The following is a 14,851-nucleotide window of genomic DNA, read 5'->3' on the forward strand; positions in this document are numbered from 1 at the left end:
GCTCGGTTTCCACTTCATTTTGTGTGCAGTGGGTGCATAGTCTGTCTTCTCTCGGGATACAGGTCTGCCTATGACGGCCTTTCTCGATCGCAAGACTGTGCTCACTGAGTCTGTACCTAGTTAGGATTTTTCTTTGTTTTGGGTCGGTCACGGTGCTCAGGTATTCTGCCACTGCGTATTCTCTGTTTAGGGCCAGATAGCATTCTAGTTTACTCTGCTTTTGTGTTGCTTCTTTCCAATGTGTCAGGTAGTTTTCCTTTTGCTGTTTTATAATTTGGTTTAGTCCAATGGGTTTTCTATCTCGTGGCTCTGTTTGTGTTTGTGCCCGGAGTTCCAGGGCCAGCTGGCTGAGGGGGCATCTCTCTAGAGTTTCACTGTGTGTGAGTGCCTTGTTATGGAGTGCATCTAGGTTGCTTTCTTTTAGGTGGTTGTAGAACTTAAGTGCTCTCTTTTTTATTTTGATTATGAGTGGGTATCGTCCTAATTCTGCCCTGCATGCATTATTTGGTGTTTTTCGCTGGGTACGGAGAATGGATTTGCAGAATTCTGTGTGTAGGGTCTCGGTTTGGTGTTTATCCCATTTTTCAAGGTCATGGTTTGCTAATGGTCCCCAGATCTCACAACCATAGAGGGAAATTGGTTCTATCACAGAGTCCAGTATTTTAAGCCAGGTTTTTGTTGGGATGTCTATTTTTATGTTTCTTTTGATAGCATAGAATGCCCTTCTTGCCTTGTCTCTCAGGTCCTTTACAGCTTGGTTGTAGTTCCCTGTGCTGCTGATGTTTAGGCCAAGGTAGGTATAGTTTTTTGTTTGTTCATAGTGGGATTGTATTTAGGAAAAATTTATGGTTTTGGCGGCTGGATCTTTTTTGAAATATCATGATTTTAGTCTTAGTTAGGTTCACTGTCAGGGCCCATGTCTGTGAGAATTTGTGTAGGAGATCAAGTTGCACTGACATAGAGTAATAGGCACTGGCAGCAAACAAGTATTAGGGAAGTATTAGGCTACTAGCCTACATAATAGAGCCCACTGGTATAGCTACATAACGTTTGCTACATTTTATTTAGATTAAGCATGTGGAATTTGTTGATTTAACTGAATAAGAAGTGAGATAAGTGGTGAGCTTTAAAATTCCGTTTTCCGGATGTACAGTAGGTGGCGCACCATTGCTTTGAATCAGTTTGGTTTTGTTTGAGGGAAAACTTGTCGATGTCCGAGAAGTCGAACAAGGAACGGAAGTGCACGTTGGGAGCTACAGTAATACCAGAGTAGTATACAATAATGTAGTTTAGTGATACAATAATCCAGTTGTTTGAAGAATGCTGGGAGGGAAACCACTGCGGTAGCATTTAGGTTTAGAAACATCACTCTCTTTGGCTAACGACGTGTGAAATTATTCTTAAATTTGTGTCCAACATACCAGTTTGTCTGAAAACAGGAGCAGTCTCAGAAAGGTAAGGTAGCATTTAGCTTAGCAGAACTAAGCAAACCATCTAACTAACGTTTCGGATGTTGATGTTTTGAACTTGGTTATGTAATCAGTACAGTAGGTGCGGTCGGTTTAGTAGACGGCTATCAAGAGTTTTTCTTATTAATATAATACCAAATAGTTACATGACTAGACTATTGCTTACTCCGAGGTGGAAAGCCTGGTGACGCGAGGTTAATTGGTTACACACATGCATAGACTATTTATGTTATGTAACTAGCAAATGTCTGCTATTTTGATTGCGTTTGCCCCTCTTTAACCTTTTTAAATAGCTTAGTAATTGAAGTAGATTGCGTGGCTTATAACCCCGAGCTCATATCACAGTCAGTGAAGCACCGTATGCTTTGAACAGGTGTATCATGTAACAACACGATATTGCACACATAAGGCTGTATAATAATAATGGCTGGTTGTTCTGTCATTGTCAGGATGGATCCTGCACTACTGAGGGAGAGAGAGCTCTTCAAGAAGAGGGCTCTGTCCACTCCAGCTGTAGAGAAGAGACCTACTGAATCTGCCTCACACAAGAAGAAGAAGGCCAAAGCTGACAAGGAAGGGTCCTCTGGGTCCAAACACAATGCTGGTAAGTTGGAGCTGCAGCTGGAACTGTCATGGTGAATGACTTACCTACAGTGTTGCCAACTCTAGGGCTGCCACGATTATACTTACTGAGTGACCATAAAAATCGAAAAAGCGGCACTCTAAAATAAAAGATGCAAGACTGGCTCAGTTTCGGCACTCAGCATTTCTCAGAGTAGATTTAAAAGTGATCCCGACCCACTGTTTGGGAAACACCAGAGCTATCTAATAGAAGAGTTGCGATATTGAGGGGGCAGTAAACAGCCCAGTCACGTGGTTCATGTACTCGCGCGAGCCCATAGACTCCAATGTATTCCGGAAACTTCCGGTTATCCCCATGCTCAATAGAAGTCTATGTAGTAGAGTGGACTGGGCCCATGAAGTGAACAGAGTTTGTGTAACTCTGTCTTACTCTATGGCTCTGGGAAACACTAATGTACGGGATAGTGTACCGTGCATCCATTATGAGAAGAGAAAATAAACGCAGATAGGATGAACGTAGGACACAAAGTGGACCCACCTCACCACAATCAGTAATTTGATACATTTTGATATAATCACGCCCTCAAGGCTTCATGGGGTGTGTCAGTTAATTGATTGAAAATAAGTCATTTTTTGGGTGAACTACTCCTTTTAATTTACCAATCAGTATAGACGAGTAAGCATTAAAATTATGTAGTTTTGGTTACTTTGGACACGAATAACATGACAGCCAACATCTTTGACTTCATTACCCAAGAGTCTGCACGCTTTGCCTGGCAGTTCTGCCTTGGTGCCTTGGCAAATGCCAGGATGAAACTCATCATCTCCCCTGTACCAGAGTAATATAGTAAGAGAGTGGCGACACTAGCATTGACTCCCATTGTAACAATGGAATGCGGACGTGCTCATACTATCTCAATGGGATAGTTCCAGCCATAGGAGCATATGTTTGGAACTATAGACATATAGTATAAACATAGGCACCCGCTTTGCGGCAAGATCAAAGCGTGTCACTACTCTCCTACTCTACACTCTGCCCTGTACATAGTAATACAGTCAAGCCCCTTGCAGGGACCGACTGCCCTGAGTCTATTATGGAAGGATGGTTGTCATTCATGATTCCTTAAACATGTAACTTTATAATTTGGTGGGACAAAATGTGCTATATAGTTGTTATAACATCACATAGTGCGGCTTTAAGAATATAAATGTCTCTGCCCTGTTTATGTTAATGACCATTATTGTTTCGATAAGGGAGATTGAAATGTTGCAGTTGTCTCAAGACTCTTTACATAGAGCAAAGGACCGACAAGCAAGCAATTTAGTGACAATTTTATGATAACTTACATAATTGTTTAAATCACAATACTTGTATTGCATGTTATGTTATGTATGAGCTCAATATATTTTAGTATTTAAGCAATAACTATAATTATATCAAATGTATGTCATAACTGTTTACCAATGTATTATTGAATACATTACTGCCCCATTCTTAGTAGAGTAGATCCAGGACCCTTCAATTAATCGATTATTAATCGGCAGAGCTGTCGATTAATCGTTTTGGCTGATGGTCACTTTCTGTTATCCCTAATTCCAACGTCACAGCAAAAAAAGTGTCACTTTGAATAATGTGCTGCTGTGAGCAATGCCAGACCACCAATCTCCCCAGGGATTTCTCTTTTTCTGTGGCCGATTCGTCTGGTTTCCAGGCTACTTCAAAACACCAAACATGCATTTTTAGTATGCACCACCATTGCTAAAATATTCAGAGAAATCTTACTGTGAAGTTGAGGTGAATGTTGTGTTGAACCATGTTGAAAATCTAAAGACATTCCATTCGACTTTTACCCAGCAACTATTTACTACTACTACTTTGTCACTGACTGGACACATGTTTTGGGGTTTTCCTAGCATATATCAGCCTTGGTCTATATATGTGACTAATGATGATTTGGCATCACCGCATTCATTCATGTATATCTTAGGATTTTTTATTTTTTTAATAATTTCTTTATTCAAGGAGAAGTACAGTATTATACAGGTTTCAGTGGCACTCCTATTAAAAGAATAAATCAAAATAAAATTTTCACATCACACACAATGTGCAACATTTCCCATTTTAGGATTTCAACAGAAGAAAGCCACATAATCACTTTTTAAATCATTGACCATTTATTAGGAAATGTGTGTTTTTAAGGCATATAAACCATAGTGTGCTCAGTCCAGCGTGGCTTGTTGCATCGCTGTATGGTGCCACATATCACTATGTCATATGGTCATTTTACAGTGTGAAATATGTTAAAGAAAACATTCAACAACATTGTGGAATACACACAGTCAAAAGATTACCTGACCTAAACTCAGAATGATTGCCTGCCACGGCTTGACAAGCTAGTAGACAATGTTGTTCAGGACTGGTAGAGGACCATGGACAAGGTTGAATTTAAAAACCATACATGATAGAACCATATTATCAACTGTGTTTTTTGATCTCTTGACAGCTTTTCACTTCTAGTCAGAGCACCTTGTTTTATATTTGTCAGACGATCAGAGATCTCAGCCCACTGATGTACGTCAACGTCTGGCAAAAATGTAATTCAATATCTGGGCAGTTTGTCAGTGGCAAGAAATGATCGCCGACAAACCTAAATTATGCCGACTGCTTTGAAAATAATTCACCGTCCCTCCCAATACGAACTGATTGCATTGGTTTAGGGCTGCTGTTTTTTGTGACATTTTGTTTCCACAACAGTTATAGCCCACTAAGCCCAGCATTCATTGCATTTGGAGATCTCTTGGACATATTTTTACTTTATTTTTTATTTTTGCTTCCAGCAGGCCACAATATGGGGTTACACTCAAATATATGATAGCAATTGTCTTCTGGCCAAATAACATTTACCTATTTGACATTATGACAACCTTTGGCCATGCTACTTGTATCCAGTGTTGTGTACTAGGTGGAATAAACATCACCTAACATATGATCCAGCATTTCGGAAGCCATAGTGTATGCATCCTATTCTTAACTTTGTCTTAGTGGTTTCACTGCTTAATGCACAGATCCTGTCTACAACCCGCCTTCTGTATCCGGTAATTTGCACACACATAATGTATCCTAAAGCACTGCCATGCTTGCTTTATTAAATCAGATCAATAGAGCAACCTTGTGTTTTGCTCTGGTGGTAAGGTTGCATTACATAAGGCATTCATTTCTGAGCTTTCTCTTTGTGTCCTGAAGTGGCGGTGAATAGAGCCATGGACTTCTAAATGTAATGAGAGGCCAGCTACGGTAAACTTTATCCCAAATCATTGAGCAAAACAAAGAAGGGTTGTCCTGTCTCGTCTCGTCTTGACTCCTTTTCTTCTCTACATGACCCTGTCACCCTGCCATGTCCCTTCCATCAGCGCACCCGGCTTCTCTTCCTGTAAACTGTGACTGAACATATCACTACTGGGTGGTTTCTAAAACAAAATGTTCAGTTATTTTGGTGCCACGGTCAAAGTCATAGTATTTGCACCAGTTATACCCCCCCCCCCCCCCCCTCCATTCTCCTCATATTCATCCTACACCACCTCGGTTTCGGACTGTGATGGACGGAGGCTGCTCATGAGCTTGCTGAAGCCTCCGGGGCCCTCCTCCTGAAGCTGGCGATGAGTCTTTCCTTTGGCACAGCACCAACAGTCCAACAGTTCATATAGCACAGCCAGTGCAGCCAGGGACAGCACAGTGACGATGAAGAGCAGTAGGATGACAAAGCAGGCTATGTTCCATCCGTCATGGAAAGGGTAGACCTCCTGTACCTGCAGGGAGACCCGGGAGAGAGGGGCCACCGCTGGATGCCAGGGCACAGCACTTGGGAGCAGGGTGGTACTGACATTGGCCATGATTTCTGCATAGATTAGAGAGAGAAAGAGAAGGACAATGTCAGTATGTGCAGATGTGGTATTTGGTTCTATGGGGGAATAGAAGCACTAGGTAAAGTCATTAGAGCATGAAGGATGCCTAAGTCTTGTGGTGCTAGGTTGCCATATTGTCATTGCATCCAAGTCAATATAGAGCGTCGCAGTCCCGCCCTCTTTCATGACGACGCCAGGCCCAGGAAATGATTCCCAATACATTTCAAAACTTATTTATTTAAAGACTGTTACGCCGCGGACAAAGCCAACTCGAGTCGTGACAACTCATGACAACAAACACAATATTTTGGACCAAACAAATAATTACAAAGAAGAAAAACGACAAAAAGTGTTGTAACCTGCCGTTTTTTTCTTCTTTCTAATTATTTGTTCGGCCCAAAAAATTGTGTTTGTTGTCATGATTTGTCACGACTCGAGTTGGCTTTGTCCACGGCGTAAACGTCTTTAAATAAATACTTTTTGAAATGTCTATGAGGAAAATGAACGGAGAATCATTTCCTGGGCCCTGGTAGGGGGCGGGACTGCGACGCTCTATTGTGTAGGCCAGTCATACAGTGAGATGGTTAGGCATTGCTACAAGAAAACAATGACAACCTGCACCTCCTCTAGTAATGGGGCCATCTGTTGGATACCAAAATGGCCAACATTTTGGCCACAAGATCTTCATTATGGTTTAAATCTATGTGGCTGATGGGATTAACCCACATTATCACACTTGTTACTTAGTTTTCGCACTACAGCCTACTCTTGCCACTTCACCTCCCCGAGGCAGCAGCGTGGCTCTCTAGTCTCCACTAACACATGGACACATGCTGTACATACAACACAAACATCTCTGTACCACACTGACACGCACATGCACACACTGGTGGTGACCCATTTTGCTTGAGTGAACTGAAGAGATGGGATGGGGAACATGGAAGCATGTATACGAAAGTGGCTTTTAAATGCCTCCGCAGACCAGTCTAAAATGTTTGCTCCATCATGCAAAAGAGTTGTTTTATGCACAGCGGGCACACACAGGCACTTTGGTATTGGTACGTTCATTACACACGCTAGTGTGTCTGAGAGTATACTTGTGGACCGTTGTTGCGTTTGGTAGTGAGCACTGCTGTGACACAGTGTTGATTGCATGTTTCTCAGTTCACATGACGAGATAGGTGAGCACTCCATCCTGTAATGCTAAAGTGGGTCATTGGCGTCATCAGGTAGTGTGTCAGTAATGTGATCTTATAGAGGTGTTGTGTGGGTGTGCTGCTGGCTTCAGTCTTCTCAGAGCATCCACCCATCTCAAACCAAACCCATCATTTCAACTTCAGCTCTACCCATCGTCACCATGACGACCACCTCTTTGACATCCACCTTGTATGTTGTTTTGTCTGGCCTTAGTTGCCCCCCTGCTCTTCTCAATGGACACACGCCGATTGCCCCTAGCCTCCTATGACATCTGTTATCCCATCCCAAAATGAAGCCCCACCCCAATTCCACCATCTAAAAGGTGTTGTAAGACCACAAACCGTTTTTGTTTGTGCACAGATGCTCACCCCTTAGTTTACCCCCCCACACACACAAACACACACACCCTATGTCTCTAGCTGGCTCCTCACAGCTGTCGGTCCTGCATTGATTTCTTGTTGAGAGCTGCAGCTTGGAAGTGGTCAGAGAGGCATCTCATCTCTTTACCAACAGAAACACATAATGGATGTTTGTCATTCAAGGACAGTGCAGACAGCCAGATCCATGTTAACCACATCTACCTCATTATATCATTTTCCATTACCAGCTTTGATCCCTCCTGAGAATTCATACAAACCTAAAGGATATAACCTACAGTAGGTGTTTGTGAAAATACACATCATCATTTCCTCTTCAAAGTCGGACTGCAAAAGAATAAATGCACTAGTATGGACAGAGTTGTGTAATATACTACACTAATTTCAACACACACACACACACACACACACACACACACACACACACACACACACACACGTACATCGTAGCCTAAATGTCCTAATGTAATCAGTTTATCTTTCGCTCTCAACCATAATATGCACAACAAATCTGCACACTCACCTATGTGTCGGTGCCAGTTTCAAGATGCTGCCAGTGAAGAGATGCTCTCTCCTCTCTCTCTGCTGCTCCACCTTATTGCTCGCTCACTTTTCCACTCCCGCGATCTCTGCTTTATTTTAATCGTCTTCTTTAGCACGCTCCCCCCTCTCTCTTTCTCTCTCTGTCTCTCTCTCTCTGTCTCTCACTCTCCCTTTCTCTTTCTGTGTGTGCCACTCCTTGCAGCTCTTCATTTCTCAGCCTACCAGAGAACGGGACATCCATTCCTCTCATTGGCTACACTTGAATTCTTGCCCCCCTGCACCATTAGCTAGCCGGCCTATCACTCAAATCAAACGTCCCGCCCTCCGAGGACCACACGGCAACAGCATCTCCCGCCCACCACTGGTGGAAAGTAACTAAGTACATCTGCTCAAGTACTGTACTTGTGTAAAATATTTAGGTATTTCTACTTAGCTTGTGTATTTCCAATTTCCAGTACTATTCCTTCTACTCCACTACATCTCAGAGGCAAATATTGTACATTTTACTCTACTACATTTATTTGTAAACTGTTACTAGTTACCTTGTAGACTGATTATTATAACATACATTAACCACTTCAGACCTATAAACATTTTTGGCCACTTGAAAATAGCCGATCTACAAACTCACAATGCGTTGTGATGCGACGCATTGTGATCTTGTAGATCTGCTATTTGTATACATTTCAAAACTTGAAATTGGACATGATTCTGCATAATGAGTACTTTCTACTTTTGGTACTTTTAAGTACATTTTTATGCCAATACTTTTGTAAACTTTGAATTCCGGGCTTTTACGGAGTAGTTCTACATTGCAGTATTGATACTTTTACTTAAGTAAAATAATGAAATACTTTTTCCACCATTGCCGCCGCCCACACCGTGAATCATTCATGAGTCGGTTGCCAGCGGACAGCTCTGATTGGCTGTCCTCCAGCACAGACCTCAGGCGGAGCAGCATGGTCTCCCCGGGGGGTGGGGGGGTGGGGGTGCAGCATCTTGAATGATTTCCAGCTGGCGAGGCCTCGGGGCCATAAAATCTGTCTTATCACATTACACGGACATGCTGCTTTTGTAGCCTTTTTATGTTGTTTTATGGTGCATCCACTGTGAACTGTGCTGACGGGGTGTGTTCAGTCAATGACATGTTTATGTTTCATGCAGAAGTGTAAAATTATGAAATATATATCATTAACCCATTTTGGGCGGGAACCCCTTTTGGTGTTAGCATTATGTTATGCTTTAGCTATTGAAAAATAGCAGATCTACAAGCTCATAGCGCGCCACCGAGTGGCGCGCTACGAGCTTGTAGGTCTGCTATTTTTGAAAAATCGAAGAACCACTGACATAGAAACATAGCTTTTTCAGAAATAATCTGATCTCAGGTCAAAATGGGTTAATGTCGTTGTATATTTAAGACCAGTTACTTGTCCTATCTGCCCGTGCAATTTTTGATTATGAATTACGGAAGTCTTACGGAAGGCAATTATACATTTTGATTCATATCAAAGTTCCAATGTTCAATGCCAAAAACACAATTAAATCATTAATCACAATTATTTGTTGTGTAATCACGACAGCCCTAGTTCTCTCATAGTTATGGTTACATCCCCTGCGTAACTCTTTGAGCATTTTAAACAAACGCCTCTTTCTCTCTGTTCTCCAGACCCAAACTTCAGTCTGAAGGCTCTCACGGGTAGCTCTGGCTACAAGTTTGGTTGCCTGGCCAAGATCGTCAACTACATGAAGGTAAGACTCAGTCGGCAAGTCTCACCAAAACAACCCCACTGATATAAGCGTGGCCGTGGCCAAGTGTGGATGTACAGTATTCTCATTCCTTTACAGATGTGTATTCCTGTCAAAATGTTTTAGAATGAGCAAGCACTTGATGATCGAAAATATTAAAATATAAAGAAAATGGCTACAAGCTTAGACCTACAACGCCCTGCCATGCGAGCTTGTAGATAGGTTATTTTTGACATGTTTTAAGTGGTTAAAGCCCTCGGCAAGTGCATCTTGTTAGTGTTAGATTTGAAATACAGACTGTCTATCAAAGCCTCAAAAATGGAACATTGTTTGTGTTGTGCTCCAAAGCTCTGGGAGTGAGTCACTTTATTTATGAAATCGCCTGTGTAACAGGCGTTGTTCATGTCATGTCTATGAATTGATTGCATAGGGCCTAAATGGAAACATGACCGCAAGGACCTTTTTTGTGCCATCTCTTTTTGACTGAGTGTCTGACTCTGTTGCTGTTTATACATTCTGTCTAATAAACTATTCAATCATTCAATCAATCAACATTTGGCCCTCAGGCTTTCTGTTGCATATAAACAGCTTATTTTAAGTTATTTACCATTTGGTGTCGCTGCAGATGGCCTGCTACAATCTATCAAACCATTGCACTGACTCATCCCTAGCTGCAGAACATGTACCCCATCCATGATTCATTCTTTTTGAATGTGTGTCCAGGATTTATTTGCAGTGCATTTGAAGTTCCCAGAGAGTTTTGAAGGGTACATTGGCAATTTGGCAATTTTACAAACAATAGATGTCAGGTGTCCTCCACAACTAGCACAACAGGTATGTTAGCAGGGGGTTAACCGTCATTGGACACACATACTGTCATTCATTCACGACCGGACCAAATCAACCAATGAACATACAGTATAGTGGGGAATGCCCATGCATAAAGTGAGTGGCAAATAGGCCTGTCACAATTATTACATAATAGCCTAATAGCAATTATTTTAAATAATCACAATTATTTTTGCACAATCGTCAATCGTTTCCATGTTGAAAAATGACCATACATTTTCATAAATTTTTCAAAAATAGCAGAAATAGCAGATCTACAAGCTCGTAGATCAACTATTTCCGTTTTTTTTGCGGCTTTCACCTTTATTTCATATTTTTTATAGAGGGACAGACAGTAGGCTGACAGGAAATGGGGGAGAGAGATGGTGGAGTGACATGCAGTAAAGGCTGTCGGGATCGGGAGTTGAACCCGCGGCACACTGCCAGGCTTGGGCTACTGGCCAAGGTGCCTGGACCTAAGCCACGGCCCAGGCGGAAAGAATATTTTTTATGTGTCACTGATTTATTTGTATATTTAAGTTATTTGTCATATCTGCCCTGTGCAATTTGTGATTATGAAGCCTAAAAGGCAAACATAAATACAAATTATAACGTTTCAATATTCAATGCAAAAAAACACATTAAATCGTTAATCACAATTATTTGGGTGACAATTAATCGTCAACTTAAATTTGTAATCGTTACAGCCCTAGTGGCAAAGTGAGATTAACATTGTTTAACTCAATCAGATTTTCTGCTTGGATTTATGGGCTCTCAGGGCCAGAAAGTAATTATTTTGCCACTCAGTAGGCGTTCCCTACTTCCTGCATAACTTCCGGGTATGATGATGATGTCATGTCACGCGCAGCGGCGCATACCCTCTATAGTTTCCCTAATCAGTTATTTCACGTCTTAGGTCAAGGTACACTGATTGATCGATTGATACACTGGTCAGTACTTCCACCAGCAGTTGGCAGCCACCCGCTGTCTTCAGCCTTACCCAACGAGAACAAGTACAGCTAGCCAAATCTGTCATTTCATGCGGATTTCTGCATGACTGGCACGGTGCAAATATTATGTAGGCTATATGCAACGATGAGTACAGACTTGTCCCGTAGTAGTGATCAGGCACGTGACCTCAGAATTAGGCTACTCCTAATTGTGCTGAAAGTTTGTCTAGGTCTAAAAATACTCCTAGGATCACTTTTTAGAATGAAGGACAAAGGACTTCACGGTTTGTGGACTCACTGAGGCGTAAACAAATGGAAATCATAATTTCCATTGATGGGGTCTTGTAGTTGTAGCATTGTTCCTATTCATCAGAAGAACCATGCCAAGTGACTTCAAAACATATACATCTCGTAGGCTCGTAGCCTATGTATCGTCACTGTCTGGTGGAAACTATTATCACACAAGTTAAATCTATAATTTACATTAATTTAGATTTTAAATGAAACTGGTGTTCAATAGATTATATTATATGAATCCATGTATGTTTTTTTCTATCTCTCAATCAGACGAGGCATCAGAGAGGAGATACACACTTCCTGTCCCTTGAGGAAATGCTGGATGAGACCAAACTGCTGGACATCGGGATGAAGCAGAAACAGTGGCTTATATCCGAGGTGTGTGTGTGTGTGTGTGTGTGTGTGTGTGTGTGTGTGTGTGTGTGTGTGTGTGTGTGTGTGTGTGTGTGTGTGTGTGTCTTTTTTTGGATTAACATTCATAAACCACATGAACTGTAGCGTCCCTATTCTGGGCATTTCATAATATGGACAAGAACTTTCTGCGAAAATATTAAAACAAGCCAGAACCCTTCTTAGACCATTGCATTTAAAACCTGAACATCTCCTACCCATTTGAACCCAGGCCTTGGTCAACAACCCAAAGATTGATGTGCAGGATGGGAAGTATGCCTTTAAGCCTAAATACAAGCTGAGGGACAAGAAGTCCCTGCTGAGGCTGCTGGACAAACACGACCAGCTGGGCCTGGGAGGGATCCTGCTGGATGACGTGGAGGAGGGTCTGCCCAACTCGGCCAAGGCCATTAAGGTAAAACACACTATTTACTACTTATTTCCATGTGAAATGTGTGTAGCAATTAGTTATTTTCAGCAAGGCACACTGCGACATACTAGCGTCATGTCCAAGGGGTGTACTTGTACATCAAGCTGCCTCACGCTACAGAAACAGGCGATAGGCTCCTGCCTGATGGGCCTTATGGCTCGGCAAGGCTACTACTTACTTACACTGCTGCATGTCTTAAGTGTAAGTTAGGCTTTAGCCTTTAGCACAGGGGTTTTCAACTTGTTGTAAACCCCAGGGACCACCACCCTGACTAAGAATCAACCTGGGGACCACTGTTGTGTTGGGAGGGAATACGATTACGCACGCAATCAAGTATTAATCAGACATAAGACCATGTCAATCCCTTTGTTCCCCCTACAGACTTTAGCGGATCAGATCATCTTTGTGACCAGACCAGACAAGAAAAAGGTCCTATTTTACAATGACAAACACTGCCAGTTTGTGGTGGATGATGGTGAGTACTGGCCTGGCCTTATTTACTGTTGAATTGCTTTATTGATTTATGGGGGTAAATTGAAGATTATTTATTTCCCCATGTGGGGAATATTATTCATCATCAGAGGTAGGCGTATGCTATTATAGTATACATTACTATTTGTATAGTCCTTATTCCCAAGCTATGTAGCGGCTTCACAATGTGTTTCACCTCACACTTGGTTTATTTTGCCATGATATAATGAATTGAACTGCTTTAATGCCCAGAATTCCAGAAGCTGTGGAGGAGTGTTCCAGTTGATTCCATGGACGAAGAGAAGATTGAGGAGTATCTCAAGAGACAGGGCATCTCCTCCATGCAAGAGACGGGACCAAAGAAAGTGGTCAGTGCCTTTTTGACACTCCTGTTACTGTACTTCATATTAAAAGAAAGATATCCCTATTGTCATTTAAAAATCACACCCGTGTGAAGTGAGGGGCGCTCTTGTCGTACATCATCCAATAAAAAATGAATATACCTTTTCATTAATTAATTTGTCAACTTATGTTATCTTTTAGCCATGATACAATGTTTAAAAAAACTCATCTTTTCACCATGATCATGTAAAATGACAACTGAATTTATGATATATATATTTGTTCAGACACATGACATATTCTCCTTTCATTGTCAATAGCAAATGTGGCACGAGTGAAGGACAAAAAGCTGTATATAGGAGGGGCTACCGCCCCTCAAAAATGCACCTGTAATCTCCTTTATGGAAATGTAACATTTGAATCATAGTTTACAATCACAAACGGAGCTGTTGAATAAGATAACTCTGGTTTTGATGATTTACTCTTCGCAGATGCCAGTGCAGAAAAGGAAGAAGCCGGGTGGCCAGAAGAAGAGGCGCTTCAAGACTCACAATGACCATTTGGCTGGAGTGCTGGAGGACTATTCAGAGGGTGTACCGGCAAAGAAATAAGATTCCCCTGCCTCTTATTTTATGGTTCAGACTTCAGAGGTTTGATGCAGAAGCGGTTGTCCAGAAATGACATGGATCAACAACAAAACAAAGACTGTATGGGTGTCTCAGTGATCTCGCAGGACATGGACTGAATAGAAGCTGTACAATTAAATGGTGTCCAGTTGCTATTTGATATTGATAGCAGAGACCAGAGGAATGAGAGCCAGTTTGGATTATTGTAAGACACTGGATGTCTGTGCCAAAACTACAAACCGAAAAGCAGGGCGCTGGCATTTACTTCTTAAGCAAAATGCAAAGCTGTACATATTTTTTTAAAGCTTTACTGAGTATAACACGGACATTTACGGTAAAATGCTAAATATTCCATAGGTTTATCATTATTTGGATTTAAACAATAAATCTTGAGCAAATTTCTATATTGTTTCATCAGAACGGCCTTAGAAACAGGCTTTTGGTTTGTCATCAGAGCTGATGTATGTTGTGTGGTATACACTACAGTATAATCATGCCACAATTGTTTCCATGCAGTACATAACCATTTGGTGTTTTTCTTTTAACTTTGACTATGGTAATAAACTCACATCACGTATAGACTGTGAGATCAGGTGTGTTGGATCTGTTGCACACCTGGCTACTATCACTCATTCATGCGTGTGCATGACCAAAGCACAATAAACCCATAATGTATTTTGTATGGGAGAGAGGGAAAAAA

The 14,851-nt window shown here is 41.6% G+C and overlaps 1 protein-coding gene across 1 annotated transcript; it reads left to right on the plus strand.

The window, feature by feature from the left end:
- The first annotated feature begins 1,196 nt into the window (after positions 1–1,196).
- Positions 1,197–14,730, plus strand: gtf2e2 (general transcription factor IIE, polypeptide 2, beta). Its single transcript, XM_079499039.1, has 8 exons — positions 1,197–1,455; positions 1,919–2,073; positions 9,738–9,820; positions 12,163–12,270; positions 12,515–12,697; positions 13,094–13,187; positions 13,436–13,551; positions 14,017–14,730. The coding sequence occupies exons 2-8, from the start codon at positions 1,920–1,922 to the stop codon at positions 14,134–14,136; spliced, it is 858 nt and encodes a 285-aa protein (XP_079355165.1). The 5' UTR covers positions 1,197–1,455; position 1,919; the 3' UTR covers positions 14,137–14,730.
- The last annotated feature ends 121 nt before the right edge of the window (positions 14,731–14,851 follow it).

The sequence above is a fragment of the Electrona antarctica genome (assembly GCF_951216825.1).
Source record: "Electrona antarctica genome assembly, chromosome: 4".
Lineage (NCBI taxonomy): Eukaryota > Metazoa > Chordata > Actinopteri > Myctophiformes > Myctophidae > Electrona > Electrona antarctica.

Bases quoted from the DNA above. Each gene is read 5' to 3' on its own strand.
- gtf2e2 (XM_079499039.1), top strand. From the start codon at position 1,920: ATGGATCCTGCACTACTGAGGGAGAGAGAGCTCTTCAAGAAGAGGGCT. The intron at 12,698-13,093 runs GTAAAACACACT...TTCCCCCTACAG, and splicing joins ACTCGGCCAAGGCCATTAAG to ACTTTAGCGGATCAGATCAT. The intron at 13,552-14,016 runs GTCAGTGCCTTT...TACTCTTCGCAG, and splicing joins AGACGGGACCAAAGAAAGTG to ATGCCAGTGCAGAAAAGGAA.